We start from the raw sequence: 25,144 nt of genomic DNA on the forward strand, positions 1-25,144 counted from the left end.
GAGGTGGCAGGAAACAGGGCCAGAAGTGTGAGGCCGCCGTGTATGTCAGCTTACCCAGTGAGTGAGCCGTTACCACTCACTATCTCCCCAAACCCCCTCCCCACAAGCTATATGGGCCTGTGAGGCGGATTGGCCGGCACACATGCAGGGATGACCCGGGCGGACAGTGGAATGTGATCCTAAAGGCAGGAGTCAGACTGTATCAAACGATGAGGAGATCCAGAGCTCATCTCCCAACGAGTCGTCATCATCCTCCGTCCCGCGGACAAGACCCGCTGATACTGCCAACCCAGCGCCAACACCCTGTGGTGATGCTGGTAGGACCCTCGGAGGGAGGGAGGAGAAGCTGGGGTAGTGGGATGGAGTGAGGGGAGGAGGGACAGGGAAGGGAGGAGCCACAGGGAAGGGAGGAGCGACAGGGAAGGGAGGAGGGACAGGGAAGGGAGGAGGAACAGGGAAGGGAGGAGGGACAGGGAAGGGAGGAGGGACAGGGAATGCAGGAGGGACAGGGAAGGTGGAGTGTAGGGAGGAGGGACAGGGCCTGTGATGTGGGGAGGCTCTATCCTCACCGATCATCCCTGTCGACAGGGGTACCGGTGGGTGACGAAACCGGTGTCAGCGACAGGCTCTCTGGCCTGTGTCCTGTTTCCTCCAGTGGGGTTTACTGTGGGTCTCCTCACTGGGTGGGCCGTGTGCTATCCCACCAGCAGGGTGGCACATGGTCGTGGAGTGGAGAGGGTAACCGTGTGCCTCCAATCGCCTCCATGCTTAGAGGCTTGTGTGTGGGCAGGTCCTACAGATGGGGGTGAGGCTGGGCAGTGTGTGTCTGCTGGGAGCTTAGCTGCAGTGTGATGTGGGTCCTGGGTGTGACACATCCACCCTATCCCTGTAACCCAATAACCCTTCCTAATCTTTTTGGTCACTAAGGACAATTTATCATGGCCAATCCATCTAATCTGCACGTCTTTGGACTGTGGGAGGAAACCGGAGCACCCGGAGGAAACCCACGCAGACGCAGGGAGAACGTGCAGACAAACAGTAAAATGAAACTGCTGTACATTTTTCCAGAACTTTCTGTTTTTGTGATGAATTTGATCTGCTGGTTAATTGAACAGGGAAACATGGGGCGAAATTCTCCCCGAACGGCGCGATGTCCGCCGACTGGCGCCCAAATCGGCGCCAGACGGGCATCGCGCCGCCCCAAAGGTGCGGAATGCTCCGCATCTTTGGCGGCCTAGCCCCTCAATGTCGGGGCTAGGCCGGCGCCGGAGGGATTTCCGCCCCGCCAGCTGGCAGAAATGGCGTTTGTTGCCCCGCCAGCTGGCGCGGAAATGCGGCGCATGCGCGGGAGCGTCAGCGGCCGCTGACAGTTTCCCGCACATGCGCAGTGGGGAGAGTCACTTCTGCCTCCGCCATGGTGGAGGCCGTGGCGGTGGTGGAAGGGAAAGAGTGCCCCCACGGCACAGGCCCGCCCGCGGATCGGTGGGCCCCGATCGCGGGCCAGGCCACCGTGGGGGCACCCCCCGGGGTCAGATCGCCCCGCGCCCCCCCCCAGGACCCCGGAGCCCTCCCACGCCGCCTGGTCCCGCCGGTAAATACCAGCTTTAATTTACGGCGGCGGGACAGGCAATTTCTGGACGGGACTTCGGCCCATCGGGGCCGGAGAATTGAGCGGGGGGTCCCACCAACCGGCGCGGCCCGATTCCCGCCCCTGCCCAATCTCCGGTACCGGCGACTTAGGCGGGGGCGGGATTCACGGCGGCCAACGGCCATTCTCCGACCCGCTGGGGGGTCGGAGAATGACGCCCAAGTTGTTCCAGTCTCACCAGGAGCTGCTGCACTGATTTTCAAAAATCCAATTTTATTGCTGTAATACCATTGTCAGCCAGGGGGAGGTGGTGTTGCTCTGTCTAATTTCACTTTCATTCTCCCAATCTAACTATCCACCAATGTCCCAGTTATTAAACCAGGAGGTCATTCTTTTTTTAAATATAAATTTAGAGTACCCAATTCATTTTTTCCAATTACGGGGCAAATTAGCGTGTTCAATCCACCTACCTTGCACATCTTTGGGTCGTGGGGGCGAAACCCATGCAAACACAGGGAGATCGTGCAAACTCCACACAGATCAGTGACCCAGAGCTAGGATTGAACCTGGGACCTCAGCTTTGCTGAGACTGCAGTGCTAACACTGCGCCACCGTGCTGCCCTAACCAGGAGGTCATTCTTATCCTCTCTGTATTCGGAATCCAGGCCCAGATGTTTGAATTCAGCTCCTGACACACAGCAGGATCCCAAACTGGGAAATTCACTCTCCCAACCTGGGCTTTTTGGAATATTGTCCAGACCGGCCGTGTGGAATTTCCCGATAGGGTCTTGGCGTGTGACAGCAACATAGGAGTGGAAAGTTCAGGATAGTGTTTATTTTCCCTCCTTTGTTTCTGATCCAATTCTCTTTCAGTTGTGAAGAAAGGTCCTGCCTGAATTGTCTGATCAGCGAGTGTTTAAGCATTTTGGGTTTTTGGTATTCTTGCCAGTACCAGGTATCCAGCAGCAGGTGGCGATACTGCCCCGTAAAACTTCACTGACCTTTGTACAGCTCAACATCACCATCTTCTGGCTGAAATCGGCACTACAATGCAAGGGAAAGTTCATGATATTTCATTTCTTTTTCATTTTAATTCTGTCATTTTTATTTGGGTTGTTTTTATTTACAGTCTGATCGGGATTTTACAATTTTCAAATTAAACAAACACATTTAGTGACAACCTGTTGTCAATGGCGGTTTCTGACCCCCAACCCCGACCTCTGCCTCTGACCCTGATCACGGGGTCAAATCATTGTGATGTCAGGGATGATGTCACCACCCCTCGGCCCCACCCCTTTCCCAGATCCGGTTCAGAACCGGAGCAGATTCTCAGAAACTGTTTTTCATCCAAAGTCTGTCTGTGTGTAACTGTGTGTGTAACTGTGTGTGTGTGTGTAACTGTGTGTGTGTGTAACTGTGTGTGTGTAGCTGTGTGTGTAACTGTGTGTGTGTAGCTGTGTGTGTGTGTGCAACTGTGTGTGTAACTGTGTGTGTAACTGTGTGTGTCTGTGTGCGTAACTGTGTGTGTAACTGTGTGTGTGTGTAACTGTGTGTCTGCGTAACTGTGTGTGTCTGTGTGCGTGTGTAACTGTGTGTCTGTGCGTAACTGTGTGTGTAGCTGTGTGTGTAACTGTGTGTTTAACTGTGTGTGTGTAACTGTGTGTGTAACTGTCTGTGTGCGTAACCGTGTGTGTAACTGGGTGTGTGTGTGTGTAACTGGGTGTGTAACTGGGTGTGTGTGTGTGTGTAACTGTGTGTGTGTGTAACTGTGTGTGTAACTGTGTGTGTGTAACTGTGTGTAACTGTGTGTCTGTGTGCGTAACTGTGTGTGTAACTGTGTGTGTGTAGCTGTGTGTGTAACTGTGTGTGTGTAACTGTGTGTCTGTGTGCGTAACCGTGTGTGTAACTGGGTGTGTGTGTGTGTAACTGGGTGTGTAACTGGGTGTGTGTGTGTGTGTAACTGTGTGTCTGTGTGCGTAACTGTGTGTGTGTGTGTAACTGTGTGCGTAACTGTGTGTGTAACTGTGTGTGTAACTGTGTAACTGTGTGTGTGGATGACATCATCAGAATACACTAATCTTTTCACAAATTTAGAAAAGACCTTACGTTGTTTTGAGAGAACTGTTTAACTATTAATTAAAAGGCATTTTTCTCTTGGAATACAATGCGATAAATTCTGTGTGAATAATAAAGTTTCCTTTAATACTCGTCAGTGGAATCGCTCCTGGAGTGAAGATGCCTTTCCTCACAGTTTACAAATTGAAAAATAGTTGGGGTCTCAATATGAATTGGGATCTGGTTCAGGTACCATAACAGGAAAAATTGAGTCGACGAGGGCTGGGATTTTCCTGCCCTTCCCATTGGTAGAGGGATGGGATCCTGTGGTGATGCATGCCACTGGCTGACCAGGAAAATTCCACTGGCTGGACTAGAACATTCCACTGGCTGGACTAGAACATTCCACTGGCTGGACTGGAAAATTCCACTGGCTGGACTAGAACATTCCACTGGCTGGACTGGAACATTCCACTGGCTGGACTGGAAAATTCCACGGGCTGGACTGGAACATTCCACTGGCTGACCAGGAAAATTCCACGGGCTGGAGTAGAACATTCCACTGGCTGGACTAGAACATTCCACTGGCTGGACTAGAACATTCCACTGGCTGGACTGGAAAATTCCACGGGCTGGACTAGAACATTCCACTGGCTGGACTGGAAAATTCCACTGGCTGGACTGGAAAATTCCACTGGCTGGACTAGAACATTCCACGGGCTGGACTGGAAAATTCCACGGGCTGGACTGGAACATTCCACTGGCTGGACTGGAAAATTCCACTGGCTGGACTAGAACATTCCACTGACTGGACTAGAACATTCCACTGCCAGGACTAGAACATTCCACTGGCTGGACTGGAATATTCCACTGGCTGGACTGGAAAATTCCACGGGCTGGACTGGAACATTCCATGATGTTGTGGCCTGTCGAGGTGAGACCCGCCACGGTAGATTCGGCGGCCTAGCCAATGACTTTCAGTGGGAGTGGATGATCCTGGCAACAGGGGGGACTGGAAAATCCTGCCCAGAGTGTATATTGGGAGAATGTTTGCCCTGGCTGGGGAGAATAGAACTAGGGATCACAATCTCAGAGTGAGGGATCAACATTTGGGTACTGGGAGGTCTTGTGGTGCAGTCGGTCATGTCCCTGGCTCTGACACAGAAATTCCAGGTTCGAGTCCCACCTTTGGACCTGACGGCCAAGAAAGGTGCGTTCAAAACGTGGCCAAACAGGCTGATTGTTCACCTGTAAATCCTTCCAAACGTGCCAATGGCCGGTGGTAAGAGCGGGAGAGTCTCCTGGTCAGTCACACATGATGTGGAGTTGCGCCCTCTCAAGTTATAATGTGGGGATTTCAGATATATTATCGTGTATATATTTGGTGCAGTCAGCATGAAAAGTCTGGGTTACGGTGCGTATGACCGCTGCAGTCGTGTTTTGAAAAATCCTGTTTGCAAGGCAGCCAGAAGTGCAATTAAAGCATTGCAAAGGTTTGGGCTCATGTATTTATGCTTATATTAAGGGGGTTCCCTGAGGAGAGGTAATTCGAAGGAAACAAAGTCCCCGAGCGAGCACATTTAACCACGTGTTTCCTGGCACTCGAGCGCTGAGAAACACGTGTTGAATAAGGGGCCTAAAGAGGGCCTGCGTCGCCAGTACCCCCTGTTGCAGCGAGAGATTGGGACGCCATTTTAAATGGGGCTGGATTCTCCGATCGCTGACGCCAAAATCGCATTCGGCGATCGGCCGGAGAATCCACGTTCACCATGTTTGCGATGCTCCACCGCCTCGAAAATGGCACACTCGGGGAGTACGCCGCACGCTGTCAGGACGGCCTCAGGATGTCACCTGAGGCCCTCTCCTGATGCTCCGTCCCCAATGGGCCGAGCCCCCGACGGCATCGCTCGCGCATGCTCGCACCATTCAGGGATATCGCGTGGCGGCTGCGGTCTCAGTCGGGGGGACGCCACTACAGTCGGGAGAGGGGGCTGTTCCACTGTCAGAGGGGGCTTCAGCGGGGGCAGCGGGGACTGGTGGGGGGTTGTCCGGGGAGGGTGGTTACAGGGTGGCAGTTTTTGGCAGACCGGATCCACCCACGACCGGCGCCATGTTGCATGGCGCGGCCGCCACAGGCCATCGCGGGCGGGATTCACCTTGCAATGTCTCGCGAGATTGTTTTGAATGTCACAAAGCATGGCGAGCCGGGTAGATACTGGGAGTGGGGTCTCCCGGCTTTCACCGCACACGGCACCGCAGGGAAATGTTTTTCTGGCACAGTGTGGCCGGAAGATTGCGGCCACTGTGTTCAGCTTTGCAAGGTGATGGAGTTAATGGGAGGAGCCAGGACTGAAGCAGTTTCTGGGGTTTCAGTGCAGTTAGGTTGGGATCTGAACAGAAGACAAGCAGCTGCTCCCAACACAGTTCAGTTAAAGATCTGCCTGTGGACACACGAGCGGTGTCTTTCCTAAACAGTTCAGTTAAAGCTTTGACTGGGGACAGGCCAGAAGCAGCTGACCTCAAGACAGTGAGTTAAAGATCTGCCGGTGAAAAGGGTTGGCAGGTTAAGAAATACGTTGAGACAGGCAAGAAACTGCAGCTGGTTCCTGAGGGATATCACTTTCTCAAAGTGGTTTATCCCTTTACAGCAAATATTCCTGAGTGTTCTAACTGTATTTCAAAGTGGATTTTGGTTTGAGATGGGTTTGTTTGAGTGGGAGTAAAGATAGCGGTTAAGGGTTATTGTGTCACTGTATTCAGAAACATTGTTCAACTGATAATTGAAAGCTATTTGTATTGAAAAGGTTAAAGGTATTGAGACTGTGTTAGTAATAAAGTTTGTTTTAATATGCCATATCCCTGTTTGTGGGTGAAATCACTCCTGCAGCGAAGTACACTTTCCTCACAGTCATACAGGTTAAATAGAATATTGGGGTTTCTATCCGGTATCCTAGCAACTGTTGGGATCTGGTCCGGGATCGTAATAGGCCCGAATGAGGCGGGGAACCTCCTTCTGTCAATCAACGCTCATTGGAGCTTGAAATGGCAGTTGACGTGTCGGAGTCAGCAGGGACGTATTCCGAACAATTCAGGAAATTCCGGGAATTCTCAGCAGATCTGTCAGCCTTCAGTTCACGTAACTGGCAAGGTTTCAGGTTTTTTTTAGCGCAACCTGCATGATCTTGGACACGGTGTCAAGGAAGCGACAAAGAAAAAAAAAACAGATGAAGAGCTACCATTAAAAACTTGATGTTGTCTTGTTCCCTCAGCTCTTGTTCAATATCCTGAACAGCAGCGGAAAGCGATGAGATTTCCTCCGTTATCTTCTCAATCCTCTCCTTCATCTCCTGACTCTTTTCCTCTTTCTCCAGTTTCAGACCTTCCAATACAATCCTCTCTTCCTCACGGAGAAACTGGTGAAGTTTCTCAAATTGGGCATTGATCTCTTTCTCTGCATTTATACCTTGGTCCTGGAGAAAGAGGACGGAGGTTGATTAATAGAAATGAACATTCCAAAAACGTTGTGCAGTTTTCTTCATAAGAATATTCATAGAATCCCTGCAGTGCAGAAGGAGCCCATTCGGCCCATCAAATCAACACCGACCCTCTGAAAGAGCACCTTACCTGGGCCCAATCCTCTGTCCTATCCCTGTAACCTTACCTAACCGTTTGGACACTGAGGGGCAATTTTGCATGGCCAATCCACCTAACCTGCACACCTTTGGGCTGTGGGAGGAAACCAGAGCACCCGGAGGAAACCCACGCAGACACGGGGAGAACGTGCAAACTCCGCACAGGAAGTTACCCAAGGCCGGAATTAAACCCGGGTCCCTGGCACTGTGAGGCTGCAATGCTGACCACTGAGCCACCGTGTCGCCCCGAGAGTAAAACCCTCTCTTCGGGGAGGCAGTGGTATTGTCGCTGAACTAGTAATTAAAAGAGCCAGGGAAATGCACCAGTGACCCAGGTTCAAATCCCACCAGGACAGGTGGTGAAATTTGTATTCAATAAAATCTGGAATTAAAAGTTTGATGACGACCATGAAACCATTGTCGATTGTCCTAAAAATCCATCTGGTTCACTAAGCCCTTTAGGGAAGGAAATCTGCCGTCCTTACCTGGTCTGGCCTACATGTGACTCCAGACCTACACCAATGTAGTTGGCTCTGTGCCCTCAGCGATACCCACATCCCTTAAATTAATTTCAAAACACGGAGGATTGTGTTGCTGTATTGTATTGAACTCGGGTTTTACCAGAACATGGAGATTTGCTGAAGTGATATTTTATTTTGGTGACGAATAGAACATAGAACACAGTGCAGAAGGAGGCCATTCGGCCCATCGAGTCTGCACCGATCCACTTAAGCCCTCACTTCCACCCTATCCCCCTAACCCAATGACCCCTCTTAACCCTTTTGGAGACGAAGGACAATTTAGCATGGCCAATCCACCTAACCTGCACATCTTTGGACTTGTGGGAGGAAACCGGAGCACCCGGAGGAAACCCACTCAGACACGGGGAGAACGTGCAGACTCCGCACAGACAGTGACCCAAGCCGGGAATTGAACCTTGGACCCTGAAGCTGTGAAGCAACAGTGCTAACCACTGTGTTACCCTGCTGCTCATAAATCCACCTAATCTTGAACTGAATATTGAACTGGTCAAAGAAAAAGAAAGAGTGACATCAAAAGTACCTGAATGTGGTTTAATATTTTCTCATAATCACTTCTCACAGCGTTACAGTCCTTCTTCTTCTCCTGGACTGGCTTCAGGAAGGTTCGCAGCTTCGCCTGAACAAAGAACATCAATTAACGTGAGCATACCATAAATATCTGAAAATTAAATTCCATTTGGTTTATACAATGGAAATTCTCACTGTCTTGAATATAGAAAATGAATAGGTTCCTGTTTTCTATTCACTGGGATGTGAGCACTGCTGTCCCGGCCAGAACAAATTCAAAATTCAATTCCAGAATGTGGGGCCCACTGACTAGACCAACATTATTGCCCATCCCTAATTGCCCCTTGACAAGGTGGTGCTGAGCTGCCGTCTTGAAGCCGCTGCAGTCCCTGAGGTGTAGGTACACCCACCGTGCTGTTAGGGAGGGAGCTCCAGGATTTGGACCCGGTGACACTGAAGGAACGGCCGATATATTTCCTAGTCAGGATGGGGAGTGACTTGGAGGGGAACCTCCAGGTGGGGGCGATCCCAGGTATCTGCTGCTCTTGTCCTTCTAGATGGTGGTGGCCGTGGGTTTGGAAGGTGCTGCCTGAGGAACCTCGGTGAGTTCCTGCAGTGAATCTTGTCGATGGTGCACACGGCTGACACTGTCCATCGGAGGGGGAGGGAGTGAATGTTTGTGGAAGGGACGCCAATCAAGCAGGGCTGCTTTGTCCTGGATGGTGTTGAGCTTCTTCAGTGCTGGAGCTGAGCTGATCCAGACAAATGGAGAGTTTATCATCTCACTCCTGACTTGTGCCTTCTAGACGGTGGACAAGCTTTGAGGAGTCAGAAGCTGAGTTACTTGCCGTAGGATTCCTAATCTCCAACCTGTTCTGATAGCCAGAGTATTTATATGGCTAGTCCAGTTCAGTTTGTGGTTAACGGTAACCCCAGATGTTGATTGGGGGGGGTTCAGTGATGTAATGCCATTGAATGTCAAGGGCCGTTGGTTAGATCCTCTCTTGTAGGAGATGGTCATTACCTGGCACTTGTGTGACGTGAATGTAACTTGCCACTTGTCAGCCCAAGCCTGGATATTGTCCAGGTCTTGCTACATTTGGACATGGACTGCTTCATTATCTGGGGAGTCATGAATGGTGCTGAATATTGTCCAGTCATCACCAAACATCACCACTTCTGACCTTATGATGGATGGAAGGTGAAGGAGCTGGAGATGGTTGGGCCAAGGACACCACCCTGAGGAACTGCTGTACCTTAAGGAACTCCTGCAGTGATGTCCTGATGCTGCAACAATTGACCTCCAACCACCACAACATCTTCCTTTGTGCCGGGTATGACTCCAACCAGCAGAGAGTTTTCCCCCTGATTCCCATTCCCTCCAGTTTAGCTAGGGTTCCTCAATGCCATACTCGGTCGAATGCTACCTTGATGTCAAGGGCAGTCACTCTCTCCTCACTTCTGATATTCAGCTCTGTTGACCACTTTTGAACCAAGGCTGTAATGAGGTCAGGAGCTGAATGACTCTGGCAGAACCCAAACTGAGTGTTTGACCACCCCTAATTGCCCTTGACTGAGTGGCTTGCTAGGCCATTGCAGTGCCATTATGTCGCTGTGGATCTTGACTGACATGCAGACCTGTGAGCCAGATTTTTTCTTTTGAACAACAATCGTTTCATGTCATCATTAGATTTTTGAATCCAGATTTTAATTTCATCTGTCATAATGGAGTTTGATAGATTTTTGACATTAAGGATCATAAAATCAAATAATTGACTAGAGTTAAGACCCAGACCAGCCAGGATTTGATTGAATGGTAGGACAAACATTTAGAGGCCGAATTGACTCTTCCTGCCCTATGTGGAACTCTCCAGAATTTTATGAGGCCTCTTCTTCTTCACATTCAGCAGTTTGGGGTCGATTTGCAGACTGCTGTCTGGTGGTAAAGTTGGAACGAGGGATCAGCTGCTGTCCATAGGAACCATCTGATCTCCATTTGCTTTGCAAGCCAATCTGTGGTCTGAGGCATGGAGTTAACATTGAGGATATGTTGACTGGAATAGCTTGTGAGAAATGAAGTATCGTTCCACTTATTCTCCTGTTGACCCTGTTGTCCTGCTTCTCTTTGGTAAGCAACCATGCAGTGGACGTCATTAGAACTTAGCGACAGAGTTTAAAAATAAGGGGCGAAATTCTCCGTTATCGGCGGAAAGTCCGCCGATCGGCGCAAAAAACGGCGCAAATCCCACTTGCGTCACGTCATAAAAATGGGACGATAGTCTCCGGCCCGAAATGGGCTAACAGCGACGTAACGGGATCCGCGCTTGCCCAGTGGTTCACGCCGTGCAGCGTCATACGCGCTGCACGGCGTGACGGCTCATAAGGCCGCGCAGCTCCCCCCCACCCGACCGGAACACCCGACCGCAACACCCGACTGGATGGCTGGCCGTCGCTCAGCCCCGCGGTTCGAGTCACGGGATGTGGAGGCGCTCCTGGACGCGGTGGAGCAGAGGAGGGACGCCCTGTATCCCGGGCACGGCCGCAGAGTTGCCCCACGCCATAGCCGGCGTCTGTGGAGGGAAGTGGCAGAGGCCGTCACCGCTGTGGCCCTGACACCACGGACAGGCACCCAGTGCCACAAGAAGGTGAACGACCTCGTCAGAGCAGGCAGGGTGAGCCTCCCCCATATCCCCCCTCCCCATATCCATACCCTCCCCCATATCCCCCCTGCCCCATATCCCCCCTGCCCCATATCCCCCCTGCCCCATATCCCCCCCATATCCCCCCTCCCCCATACCCCCCATATCCCCCCTCCCCATATCCCCCCTCCCCCATATCCTGCCCCCTCCCCCATATCCCACCTCCCCATATCCCCCATCCCCCCTCCCCCATATCCCCCCTCACCCATATCCCCCCTCCCCCATATCCCCCCTCCCCCATATCCCCCCTCCCCCATATCCCCCCTCCCCCATATCCTGCCCCCTCCCCCATATCCCACCTCCCCATATCCCCCATCCCCCCTCCCCCATATCCCCCCTCACCCATATCCCCCCTCCCCCATATCCCCCCTCCCCCATATCCCCCCTCCCCCATATCCCCCCTCCACTTTATCCCCCCTCCCCCATATCCCCCCTCCCCCATATTCCCCCCTCCCCCATATCCCCCCTCCCCCATATCCCCCCTCCCCATATCCCCCCCTCCCCCATATCCCCCCTCCCCATATACCCCCTCCCCATATCCCCCCTCCCCCATAGCCCCCATATCCCCCCTCCCCCATATCCCCCATATCCCCCCTCCCCCATATCCCCCCTCCCCCATATCCCCCCTCCCCCATATCCCCCTCCCCATATCCCCCCTCCCCCATATCCCCCATATCCCCCCTTCCCCATATCCCCCATATCCCCGCTCCCCCATATCACCCATATCCCCCCTCCCCCATATCCCCCCTCCCCCATATCCCCCATATCCCCCCTCCCCCATATCCCCCCTCCCCCATATCCCCCACTCCCCCGTATCCCCCACTCCCCCATATCCCCCATATCCCCCCTCCCCCATATCCCCCACTCCCCCATATCCCCCACTCGCCAATATCCCCCATATTCCCCCCTCCCCATATCCCCCATATCCCCCCTCCCGCATATCCCCCCTCCCCCATATCCCCCCTCCCCCATATCCCCCCTCCCCCATATCCCCCCTCCCCCATATCCCCCCTCCCCCATATCCCCCCTCCCCCATATTCCCCATATCCCCCCTCCCCCATATCCCCCATATCCCCCCTCCCCCATATCCCCCCTCCCCCATATCCCCCATATCCCCCATATCCCCCCTCCCCATATCCCCTTCCCCATATCCCCCTCCCCATATCCCCCCTCCCCCATATCCCCCCTCCCCCATATCCCCCCTCCCCCATATCCCCCTCCCCCATATTCCCCCTCCCCCATATCCCCCCTCCCCCATATCCCCCCCTCCCCCATATCCCCATGTCCCCCTCCCCCATATTTCCCTCCCTCATATCCCCCATATCCCCCCTCCCCAATATCCCCCATATCCCCCCTCCCCCATATCCCCCATATCCCCCCTCCACCATATCCCCCCTTCCCCATATCCCCCACTCCCCCATATCCCGCACTCCCCCATATCCCCCGTATCCCCCCTCCCCCATATCCCTCACTCCCCCATATCCCCCACTCCCCCACATCCCCCCTCCCCCATATCCCCCCTCCCCTATATCCCCCCTCCCCCATATCCCTCACTCCCCCATATCCCCCACTCCCCCACATCCCCCCTCCCCCATATCCCCCCTCCCCTATATCCCCCCTCCCCATATCCCTCCCTCCCCCATATCCCTCCCTCCCCCATATCCCCCCTCCCCCATATCCCCCCTCCCCATATCCCCCCTCCCCCATATCCCCCATATCCCCCCTCCCCATATCCCCTTCCCCCATATCCCCCATATCCCCCCTCCCCCATATCCCCCCTCCCCCATATCCCCCCTCCCCCATATCCCCCCATCCCCCCTCCCCCATATCCCCCCTCCCCCATATCCCCCCTCCCCCATATCCCCCCTCCCCCATATCCCCCCTCCACCATATCCCCCCTCCCCTCCACCATATCCCCCCCTCCCCCATACCCCCCCTCCCCCATACCCACCCTCCCCCATACCCCCCCTCCCCCATATCCCCCCCTTCCCCATATCCCCCCCTCCCCCATATCCCCCCCTTCCCCATAATTCTCCCCATATCCCCCCTCCCCCATATCCCCCCTCCCCCATATCCCCCCTCCCCCATATCCCCCCTCCCCCATATCCCCCCTCCCCCATATCCCCCCCTCCCCCATATCCCCCCCTCCCCCATATCCCCCCCTCCCCCATATCCCCCCTCCCCCATATCCCCCCTCCCCCATATCCCCCCCTCCCCCATATCCCCCCCTCCCCCATATCCCCCCTCCCCCCTCCCACATATCCCCCCCTCCCCCATATCCCCCCTCCCCCATATCCCCCCTCCCCCATATCCCCCCTCCCCCATATCCCCCCTCCCCCATATCCCCAAGTGAATCCAGCCCTAACCTTAACCTCTGCAATGCACGCGCAACCGATGGCGTGCATTCATATACCTGCCTAACACTGTTGCCCTTTACCCCTGCCACCCCCCCCCACAGGAGAAGCGCGCACACAACAATAGGGAGCATGTGAGGACTGGAGGAGGGCCCGCTGATGAGAGGCCACTGACCGTACACGAGGAAAGGGCCCTGGAACTGGCTGGCGGACCTGAGGACCGGGAGGTTGCTGATGCAGAGGTCGGGGGCCCACCAGCAAGTGAGCCACCGACAGCCCGTCCCCATATCCCCCCTCCCCTATATCCCCCTCCCCCGTATCACCTGATCACTGCCTGATGTCTAACCATGCATGCTTCATTGTGTATCGCAGGACCAAACGTCCAGGTACCCATCCCCGCAGAAGCACACCGCCCGCAGGATGCCCCTCGGAGACCACAGGAGACGGAGAGACCCGGACCCTCCAGCATGCGACGCCCGCAGGATGCCCCTCGGAGACCACGGGAGACGGAGAGACCCGGACCCTGCAGCATGCGACGCCCGCAGGATGCCCCTCGCACACCACGGGAGACGGAGAGACCCGGACCCTCCAGCATGCGACGCCCGCAGGATGCCCCTCGCACACCACGGGAGACGGAGAGACCTGGAGCAACAGGGAGGCGACACCCCCGTCACGTGCGGGAGCGACCACCCAGCGATGAGGGGGGCAGCCACAGGCCCCCGTCACATCCGACCCAGGACACCACTACCCAGGACACCACTACCCAGGACACCACTACCCAGGACACCACTACCCAGGACACCACTACCCAGGACACCACTACCCAGGACACCCCTACCCGGGACAGCACTACCCAGGAAACCCCCATCCGGGACAGCACTACCCAGGACAGCACTACCCAGGACAGCACTACCCAGGACACCCCTACCCGGGAAGACGAAATATCGGACAGTGACTCAGAGTGGATGGGTGGAGACGAACCCCCACCCCAAAGTGCCATGGAGTCAGAGTGGGACGAAGAGCACGACACAACGCCACTGCTGTCACCAACACCCTCCACCATCGCAGAAACACTCACCACGGTTGGGCACTTTAGTGATGAGGCGTCTGGTACACTCACTGGTGCGCACAACACAGCCGTCCCGGTACAGCAGGTGGAGGTAGGAGCAGCAGAGGGACCGGTCGGTCGGAGGGCAGCCCAGGCCAAGCGAACATCTGCCGCCCAGATGGATCCCGGGTTCCTGCAGTTACCACACCCACACATAGACCCGATGCAACCACCTACCCGGAGCCGAGCGAAGAGGGTGACGGGCGGCTTGCGGCGGCTGCGGCCGCAGGTGGAGGAGTCCACCCGCGTCCAGGAGCTGGGAGTGGTCCCGGTCATGCGTGCCACCCAGGCTGACACCGCACGGGTGGCGTCCGCGGTGGAGGCAATGGTTGCGACGGTGTCAGACATGGGGAACGGTTTGCGAGGCCTGGGGCCTTCCGTGCAGGCGGCGTCTGTGGCCCAGGAAATGGCTGCCCTCTCACAGGAGGCGCTCAACGCCATAGCCAAGTCTCTGCAGGCCATGGCCCAGTCTCAGCAGGCCATGGCCCAGTCTCTGCAGGCCATGGCCCAGTCTCTGCAGGCCATGGCCCAGTCTCAGCAGGCCATGGCCCAGTCTCTGCAGGCCATGGCCCAGTCTCAGCAGGCCATGGCCCAGTCTCAGCAGGCCATCGCTGAGGGCATCGGCGCCAGTGGCCATGTGCGAGCCGGCGTCGCACTGTCACAGACAGGGTTGGCCAACACCCTGGGCTCCATGGCTGCAAACCTGCAGACCCCTGTCGATACCAGCACGGGCCTCCAGGACTGGCAGCGCCAGATGTCGGGGGGGCGTCGGATGGCCAGTCCGTTCGCATCCCCCACCCATGTAGAGGCCTGGGGGCCATCGGGCACCCCGAGGGAGGAGGAGGTGGTGTGGTCCGTCCCGGCTCCCTCTGTAGGGGAGGTCCCGGTACACCGCGACACCTCGGACTCCCCCCCTTCCGTCCCAGGTGCATCGGGTGGGCAACGGGCAGGACAGGCTGGCAGCTCGCCATCCCAGTCGCCCGGGCCGCAGCCTGGCCCATCTAGGCCAGGACGCCCCAGGAAACGGCCGCCAAAGGGATCCAGTGTCAGAGGGCAGGAATCACAGGAGTCCACCTCCAGTTCTGCTGTACCGTCTGGGGAACCACGTAGACGTAGTCAAAGGGCCCGTAAGGCCAAACAATTAGACACTGAGTAAGTTGGCACGGGTGCAGGGCACAGATGAGTTTTAGGGGCTAGGGCACGTGCATGAACTCCTTTGGTTATTAAAGTCAATGTTACACCTACCGAAGCTGCCTTTGTGCTCTGTCCAAAGTGTGCGGGCGTGTCATGTACGTTGAGCGCAAGTGTGTGTGTGAGGGGTGGTCTTACCTCAGCCCCAGGTGAGTCTGCCCCCTTCCCCCTGGGCAGCCATCAACATCCCCCGGGCAGAGGACGGGACCGTGCGCTGCAGTGTCACAGCCGCATGCAGGGATGGTCCGGGTGGATGGTGGTACTGTGGCTATGGGTCAGACATAGTCCAACGATGTAGAGCCAGGAGCTCATCGCAGGGCGGGTTGTCATCATCCTCCATGGCCTGCGATAGACACGCGTCCACCCGCAACTGTGTGAGCCCGGCCCGTTGTGCCGCCGGTGGATCGGCAATGGGGGGGGGGGGGGTGGTGTGCATGCGGGTGGGGTGGGTGGGGTTGGGGAGGGGGGTGAGGGTGCTGGGTGGGTGAATGGGTGTGGGGTGTGGGTGGTCGGCTGTTGCCATGGTGTGCGGTCTGTGGCCATACTACCCGATTCCCACGCCCATCTAGTCAGTGAAGCGGGCGGCTATCAGTCTGTCCCGTGCCCGCTGGGCCAGCCGGTAACGGTGGACAGCCACCCGCCTGTGTCTACCCCGTCTGCCCTGACCATTGCCCCCATCCCCCTCATCTGGGGAGGACTGTGCCTCTTCCTGCTGCTCCTCCACTCCGCCCTCCTCTGCCTGCGGCACATCGCCCCTCTGCTGGGCTATGTTGTGCAGGACGCAGCACACCACAATGATGCGGCCGACCCTATCTGACCGATACTGGAGGGCGCCCCCAGAGAGGTCCAGGCACCTGAAACGCATCTTCAGCACGCCAAAGCACCTCTCGATCACTCCCCTTGTCGCTACATGGGCATCATTGTAGCGGTTCTCCGCCTCATTGCGTGGCCTCCGTATAGGCGTCATCAGCCACGATCGCAATGGGTAGCCCCTGTCGCCCAGCAACCAGCCCCTCAGCCGGGGATGGCGTCCCTCGTACATGCCGGGGATGGATGACCGCGACAACACGAATGAGTCGTGTACACTGCCTGGGTGACGGGCGCAGACGTGCAGGATCATCATGCGGTGGTCGCAGACCACCTGTACGTTCATCGAATAGGTCCCCTTCCTATTGGTGAACACGGCCCTGTTATCTGCAGGTGGCTGCACGGCGACGTGCATCCCATCGATCGCGCCCTGGACCATGGGGAACCCGGCCACGGCAGAGAAGCCCACGGCCCGGGCATCTTGGCTGGCCCGGTCCACGGGGAAGCGGATGTAGCGATGCGCCATGGCATAAAGGGCATCTGTCACTGCCCTGATGCACCGGTGCACCGATGTCTGCGAAATGCCAGACAGGTCCCCACTCGGTGCCTGGAATGACCCCGTTGCATAAAAGTTCAGGGCCGCCGTAACCTTGACGGACACGGGGAGAGGGTGTCCCCCGCCAGTGCCACGCGGTGACAGGTGTGTCAGCAGGTGGCAGATGTGTGCCACGGTTTCCCGGCTCATCCGGAGTCTCCTCCTGCATTCCCGGTCCGTGAGGTCCTGGTATGACAGCCGGGGCCGGTACACACGGGGCGCCCTCGGGTGCCACCGTTGCCGTGGGGCCGCGACGTCCTCCTCCCCCTCCTCGTCCTGTCGGTCAGGTGTCCCTCCAGCCTGGGTGGCTGCCGCCTGCCCCTCTGCGGCAGCCTGCGCCGCCTCTCTGGCAGGCTCCTCCTCCTCCTCCTCCTCCTCCTCCTCCTCCTCCTCCTCATCCAGGGCAACATAGACATGAGCGGCTGCCACCACTGCGGCCAACATCGCTGGATGATCTGAAAACATGACGGCCTGGTGGGGGGGAGGGGAACGACGACATGTCATCATTGCCCATATCCCCTCCTCCCCCCAGCCAGGTGGCATGGACCGCATGGGTCCAACTGTTGGAGGCTGGCACCTGGCCAGGTGGACCAACTCATTTGCCCTCCCATCACCCTCCTCGGCACGGACCCCCCCCCCAACCTCCACCCCAGCACGGACCCCCCCAACCTCCACCCCAGCACGGACCCCCCCCCCAACCTCCACCCCGGCACGGACCCCCTCCCCAACCTCCACCCCAGCACGGACCCCCCCCAACCCCCAACCTCCACCCCAGCACGGACCCCCCCCAACCCCCAACCTCCACCCCAGCATGGACCCCCTCCCCAACCTCCACCCCGGCACGGACCCCCTCCCCAACCTCCACCCCAGCACGGACCCCCCCAACCCCCAACCTCCACCCCGGCACAGACCCCCTCCCCAACCTCCACCCCAGCACGGACCCCCCCCCAACCCCCAACCTCCACCCCAGCACGGACCCCCTCCCCAACCTCCACCCCAGCACGGACCCCCTCCCCAACCTCCACCCCAGCACGGACCCCCCCCAACCCCCAACCTCCACCCCGGCACGGACCCCCTCCCCAACCTCCACCCCGGCTCGGACACCCTCCCCAACCTCCACCCCGGCACGGACCCCCTCCCCAACCTCCACCCCAGCACGGACCCCCCCAACCCCCAACCCCCAACCCCCAACCTCCACCCCGGCACGGACCCCCTCCCCAACCTCCACCCCAGCACGGACCCCCTCCCCAACCTGCACCCCGGCACGGACCCCCTCCCCAACCTCCACCCCAGCACGGACCCACCCCCCAACCCCCAACCTCCACCCCAGCACGGACCCCCTCCCCAACCTCCACCCCGGCACGGACCCCCTCCCCAACCTCCACCCTGGCACGGACCCCCTCCCCAACCTCCACCCCAGCACGGACCCCCCCCAACCCCCAACCTCCACCCCGGCACGGACCCCCTCCCCATCCTCCACCCCAGCACGGACCCCCTCCCCAACCCCCACCCCGGCACGGACCCCCTCCCCAACCTCCACCCCGGCACGGACCCCCTCCCCAACCCCCACCCCGGCACGGACCCCCTCCCCAACCTCCACCCCGGCACGGACCCCCTCCCCAACCTCCACCCCGGCACGGACCCCCTCCCCAACCTCCACCCCAGCACGGACCCCCCCCCAACCCCCAACCCGGCACGGACCCCCTCCCGGCACTCCCCCGGCGCCCAGCCTACTCTAACCACCCCCCCCCCCACCCCCCCCCCCCGCTGCACACACACACACACAAGCCGAGACACACCTCTCCTCACGCAATCAGTCTGCGGCCACGCCATCGCCTGCCCAGAGCCAACCCCCCAGGCCGTCACTCACCTCCACGCTGGTCTGCGTGAGCCTGGAGCACCGGGTCACGCCGATTAAAAGGAGGTTTGATTCACGTCGACGTGAACGGTCATCACGTCGACGGGACTTCGGCCCATCCGGAAGGGAGAATATCGGCAGGCCGAAAATCGGCTGCCTTGCGCAGACCCGTGACATTCTCCGCGGCAGCGGCGCCATTAACGCCCCGCTGACTTTTCTCCCTTCGGAGACTTCGGCAACCGGCGGGGGCGGGATTCACGGCGGCCAACGGCCATTCTCCTACCCGCTGGGGGTCGGAGAATGACGCCCAAGGCCTCTCACATTGAAGATGGAGATAGGAAATGTTTTTCTTCTCAGAGAGTGTATTTTTGGAACTCTCTCCCGCCCCCCTCCCCCCAGGGAGCAGTGGAGGCAGGCTCAATGAATATTTTTCACAGATGTAGACAGGGTGTACACTAACAAGGGGAGTCAAAAGTTTCATTCGACCTGGGAGATTACAGGGATCAATAGCCCGTATGAGAGCTGAGGGGGGTGCATATCGACATGACTTGCCCTGACCTTCAATAATGCTATCGCAATCCCATCGACCAGCAAAAGTTGCAAATGCTATTGTTTTCCCCAGTTTTAGATTTCTTTTGATGATAATGAAAACACTTTTACCGCTGGTCTGATTTGTTTAATCATAGTTACAGAGTTTTACACCACAGAACGAGACCCTTCAGCCCACCGTGACTGTGCCGGCCATTGGGACCTAATCTATTCCAATCCCATTTCCCAGCACTTGGCGGCCTTCTTGAAAGTGAACCCTTGGAAAGCAACGGGTCCTGACGGAGTCCCTGGTCGTGCAGTCAGATCCTGCGTGGACCAACTGGCGGGTGTGTTCGCGGACATCTGCAACCTCTCCCTACTCCGTTCCGAGGTTAAAGAAACTATCACAGCGGTGCCAAAGACGTACCAGGCAATGCGCCTCAACAGCAACTGTCCAGTTGCCTTGACATCGATCATTATGAAGGGCTTCGAGAGGTCGGTCATGAGACACATCAACTCCACACTCCCAGAACCCCTTGATCCACTGCAATTCGCATAACGTCACAACCGGTCCACAGCAGACACCTTCTCCCTCGCCCGACACTCACCCTGGAGCATCTCGACAACAAGGACTCCTACATCAGATTCCTATTCATTGACTACAGCCCTGCCATCAACACCATAATCCCGGCCAATCTCATAAAACCCCAAAACCTATGACTTGGTTCCTCCTTCTGCAATTGGATCATCAACTTCCTGACCCATAGACAACAACCAGCAAGGATAAACAACAACACCTCCTCCACAATAGTCCTCAATACCGGGGCCCCATAAGGCTGCGTACTTAGCCCCCTACTCTACTCCCTATACAAACACGGCTGTGTGGCAAAATGTGGCTCCAACTCCATCGACAAGTTTGCTGATGACGTGACCGTAGTGGGTCAGATTCATACAATGAGTCAGAATACAGGAGGGAGATAGAGAGCCTAGTGGTGTTGTGTTATGACAACAATCTCTCTCTCAACATCAGCAAATCTAAGGAGCTGGTTATTAACTTCAGGAAGTGAAGTATCGTACACACCCCTGTCAGCATCAACGGGGCCGAGGTGGAGATAGTTAACAGTTTCAAATTCCTGGGTGTGCACATCTCCAAAAATCTGTCCTGGTCCACCCACGTTGACGCTACCACCAAGAAAGCACAACAGCGCCTATACTTCCTCAGGAAACTAAGGAAATTCAGCATGTCCACACTGACTCTTACTAATTTTTATAGATGCACCATAGAAAGCATCCTATCGGGCTGCATCACAGCCTGGTATGGAAACTGCTCGGCCCAAGATGAAAAGAAATTACACAGAGTCTTGAACACAGCCGAGTCCATCACATGAAGCCGCCTCCCATCCATTGACTCCATTTACACCTCCCGCTGCCTGGGGAAAGCGGGCAGCATAATCAAAGACCCCTCCCACCCGGGTTATTCCCACTTCCAACCTCTTCCACCGGGCAGGAGATACAAAAGTCTGAGAACAGGCACTGACAGGTTCAAAAACAGCTTCTTCCCCGCTGTTACCAGACTCCTGAATGACCCTCATGGACCGAACTGACCTCTCCACACATCTTCTCCACTGAGTTGCACTACACTCTGTGTGCTTCACCCAATGCCTGTGTGTCTGTATTTACATTGGGTATTTATGTATGTCCTGTATTTTTTCATGTATGAAACGATCTGTCTGGACTGTATGCAAAACAATACTTTTCACTGTACACGTGACAATAAATCTAACTCAGATCAAATGTAGCCTTGTATGCTCTGGCATTTTCAGTGCTGATCTAAATGCTTCTTAAATGTTTCCGCCTCCCCCACATTTCAGGCAGTGAGCTCCAGATTCCAACCACCCTCTGGATGTAAAATCTTTTCCTCAAAATCCCCTCTCAATCACCTGCCCCGAATTTAAATCTATGCCCCGGTTATTGACTCCTCTACTAAGGGGAAAAGTTTCTTCCTATCTACCCGATGCCACTCATTGTTGTGTCCATCTCTATCGGGTCTCCCCCTCTTCCCCCACAGCTGCCTCTGCTCTAAGGAGAACCGCCCCGGCCTAACCAGCCTCCCTCCATTGCTGACATGCTCCAGTCCAGGCGACATCCTGGTGAATCTCCTCTGCACCCCCTCCAGTACAATCACATCCTTCCTGTAGTGTGGCGACCACAACTGCACACAGTACTCCAACTGTGGCCTAATAAGCGCCATGCAAACCTCCCGCTCTTATAGTCTCTGCTCAGGGAATAAAGTCTTCCTTCTTAACCACCTTACCGACCTGTCCTTCTGCCTTCAGAGATCTATGGACATGCACACCATGATCCCTCTGATCCTCTGTACTTCGGAGCATCCGACCCTTCCCTGTATATTCGCTTGCCTTGTCAGTCCTCCCAAAATGCATTACCTCGCACTTTTCATGGTTAAATTCCATTTGCCACCATTCTGCCCATCTCACCAGCCCGTCTATGTCACCCTATAAACTCGGGCTGTCCTCTCTATTCACCACACCACCAATTTTTTTGTGACATGGGAGATCTCATTAGATCTCGGTGACGCAACAAGATCGGTAAATTTCTTGAGAGGCATTCTCGCGAGATTTACGTTTCCCGGAATGTGTCGCCGGATCGAATGAGATCTTATGAGACGTCGCATTTTGAATCTCGCCCTCGCTGGGCCAGATCCAGATTAACATATTTAAGCGAGCCAATAGGCTCATTTAAAAATGTTGCCTCACGATTCTCCCGAGGCCCAAGAACAAATACCTGGGAGAGCTCGCCATGCCGCCATTTAGCACTGGTACACACAAACCTGGACCAGGCATAATGGCACCTGGGGGTGTCTCCCAGGGCATAGGAGACTCCCGGGTAGTCGGGCTCTGGGCAGGTTCGTATTTTGGCATTCCCGCTTGGTACTGCCAACATGGCACCGAGCACTGTCACCCTGGCAGACTGCCAGGCGCACTGCCGGGGTGCCAGGCTGGAAGTGCCAAAGTGCCCTGATGCTAGATTGCCTGTGCTAGGATCGGACCTGGTAGCGGCCTGCTCTCAGGAGGGATTGGGGGGCTTGAGGACCTCCTAAGAGGTAGGTTGGGGAAGTGGGAGGAGTCCGGCATTGATTTGGTATCTGAGGAGAGTCAAGAGATCGTAGAATCATTGAATTGACAGTGCAGAAGGAGGCCATTCGGCCCATCGAGTCTGCACCGGTCCTTGGAAAGCCCACACCGCCATCCTATCCCGTAACCCAGTAACCCCACTTCACCTTTTGTTTGAACACTCAGGGCAATTGATCATGCCCTTTCCCTGCAACCCCATCTAACCCGCACATCCCTGGACACTAAGGGGCAATTTAGTATGGCCAATCCACCTAACCTACACATCTTTGGACCGTGGGAGGAAACCGGAGCACCCGGAGGAAACCCACGCAGACACAGGGGGAACGTGCAGACTCCGCACAGACTGTCACCCAAGCCGGGAATCGAACCTGGGACCCTGGAGCTGTGAAGCAACAGTGCTAACCACTATGCTACCGTTTTTAAACTCCACCCGATCTCTTCCTGCACTGACGAGCTGAGCTGGTTAGTTCAGGAAATGAGGTAAGTACGGCCTTGTCGGGGCGTTCCTCAACGGAGTCCTGCTTGATAGCGGAGTTGTTCTTGGCGCTACTGGCACTGAGGCAGACCATGCTACACGTGCCTGAAATGAAACTCTGATTTTGCACGTTAAATCATGCCCACTACCTCCTTACGGATTCAAAATAAATTTATTTCCCCACACTTCCAAATTGCTTATTCCTGTTAAAGCTGCCTCTGTCTGGGCTGTTCTTTCGGAAAAGGCCCGGAAAAATGGATCTGCCTCTGTTTCATGATCCCGGTTATTTTACCATATTGCCAAAGGCTGTTGGAGAGGTGTCGGTGATAGAACGATTCATGCTGGCACTAACTGCTTCAGATCTGGATCAGGCAGTTGAAGGGCTCGTCTACATTAATCAATCTAACACTTGCACGTTTTATCCCTGGCCTCCGAAAACAACAATACAACTCGCAGCCCAAGTAATGGGCTGGTTTAGCACAGTGGGCAAAGACAGCTGGCTTGTAATGCAGAGCAAGGCCAGCAGCACGGGTTCAATTCCTGGACCAGCCTCCCCGAACAGGCGCCGGAATGTGGTGACTAGGGGCTTTTCACAGTAACTTCATCAAAACCTACTTGTGACAATCAGCGATTATTATTATTACTAATGGCTCTGTAATGACATAAATACAAACACAGTATCAAAAATGTCTTAAGTATTGACAGCCAGGCCTCAACCCCAAGTCAATGAACACCATTGTGATCAGGATCGATTCTGTTAGGTCCCTCTGCTTTACACAGTATCTCCTCACCTTAAACTCTTCAGCAGCTTCTTCCAGCGGCAGCAACCCGTGGGTTTGGTGGCTTTTTGAACTCTGGCAAACAACACAGATGAGCTGATTGTCCGTTTTGCAAAACAATTTCACCTTCTCCTTGTGGAGGCTGCACAGCTCCTTCCTCTGATCGTTTCTCAGCATCTCCCAAAAGTTGGACATCTCGGAGGGTTGCTCAGGTCCAACCCAGTTGAAAATTGGCGGTCCCGTATCAATTGGGACACTTGTCAGTCGCTGCCGCTGGCTCCAGTGGCAATAAGTACATCTCAGAACAGGACAGGCAATTGTGATGAGCAGAAATGGATTGTTGAATAACCAGACTTGGTTCATTCATTTCCTTCAGGGAGCCTTCCATCGTGGCCGGGTGTGAGCTGAACATTTTTAAAAGGCGTTAAGCCTTGTGTGCTTTTATGCGCAAAGAGACTTGGGTGTATTCGTGGAAGGAATGCAGCAGGTTGACACGTAAGTTCAGTGAGCCATTAGGGAGGCAAATGGCATGTTGGCCTTTATTTCAAGGGAGTTGGAATACAAAAACTAAACCAGTCTTGCTGTAATTATGCAACATTTCGGTGAGCCTGTAACTGGATGGCTGGGTGGAGTTTAGGTCCCCATGTATCAGAAAGAATGTACTTATATTGCAGGCCGCAGAGCCAAGGCTTAATCATAGAATTTACAGTGCAGAAGGAGGCCATTCGGCCCATCGAGTCTGCACCGGCTCTTGGAAAGAGCACCCCACCCAAGGTCAACACCTCCACCCTATCCCCATAACCCAGTAACCCCACCCAACACTAAGGGCAATTTTGGACACTAAGGGCAATTTATCATGCCCAATCCACCCAACCTGCACATCTTTGGACTGTGGGAGGAAACCGGAGCACCCGAAGGAAACCCACGCACACACGGGGAGGATGTGCAGACTCCGCACAGACAGTGACCCAAGCCGGAATAGAACCTGGGACCCTGGAGCTGTGAAGCAATTGTGCTATCCACAATGCTACCGTGCTGCCCCAATTAATAGATTGGTTCCTGGGATAAGGAGAGTGCCCTACGATGAGAGGCTGAGCAAACGAGGCCTAAATTCTCTGGAGTTTAGAAGAAGGAGAGGTGATCTCATTGAAACCAACAAAATTCTGAAGGGGTTTCAAAGAATCATAGAATTCATAGTGCAGAGGAAGGCCATTCAGCCCATCGGGGCTGCACCGATTCTTTGAAAGAGCTCCCTGCCTAGGCCCAATCCCCCT

At 55.7% G+C, this 25,144-nt stretch overlaps 1 protein-coding gene and 1 long non-coding RNA gene across 2 annotated transcripts; one reads left to right on the forward strand and one right to left on the reverse strand.

Moving 5' to 3' along the window:
• Positions 1-5,853: 5,853 nt before the first annotated feature.
• Positions 5,854-24,255, reverse strand: LOC140390522 (E3 ubiquitin-protein ligase TRIM35-like). The gene is made up of 3 exons (XM_072475692.1): positions 23,883-24,255; positions 8,338-8,433; positions 5,854-7,113 (listed from the first exon to the last, which is right to left on the reverse strand). Exons 1-3 carry the CDS (start codon positions 24,231-24,233, stop codon positions 6,838-6,840), a joined length of 723 nt encoding a protein of 240 aa, XP_072331793.1. The 5' UTR covers positions 24,234-24,255; the 3' UTR covers positions 5,854-6,837.
• LOC140390532 (uncharacterized) lies at positions 8,378-21,258 on the forward strand. Its single transcript, XR_011934659.1, has 2 exons — positions 8,378-8,456; positions 19,715-21,258. It is a non-coding gene; the product is annotated as an uncharacterized lncRNA (long non-coding RNA).
• Positions 24,256-25,144: the final 889 nt, after the last annotated feature.

This window comes from Scyliorhinus torazame, chromosome 14 (assembly GCF_047496885.1).
Source record: "Scyliorhinus torazame isolate Kashiwa2021f chromosome 14, sScyTor2.1, whole genome shotgun sequence".
Lineage (NCBI taxonomy): Eukaryota > Metazoa > Chordata > Chondrichthyes > Carcharhiniformes > Scyliorhinidae > Scyliorhinus > Scyliorhinus torazame.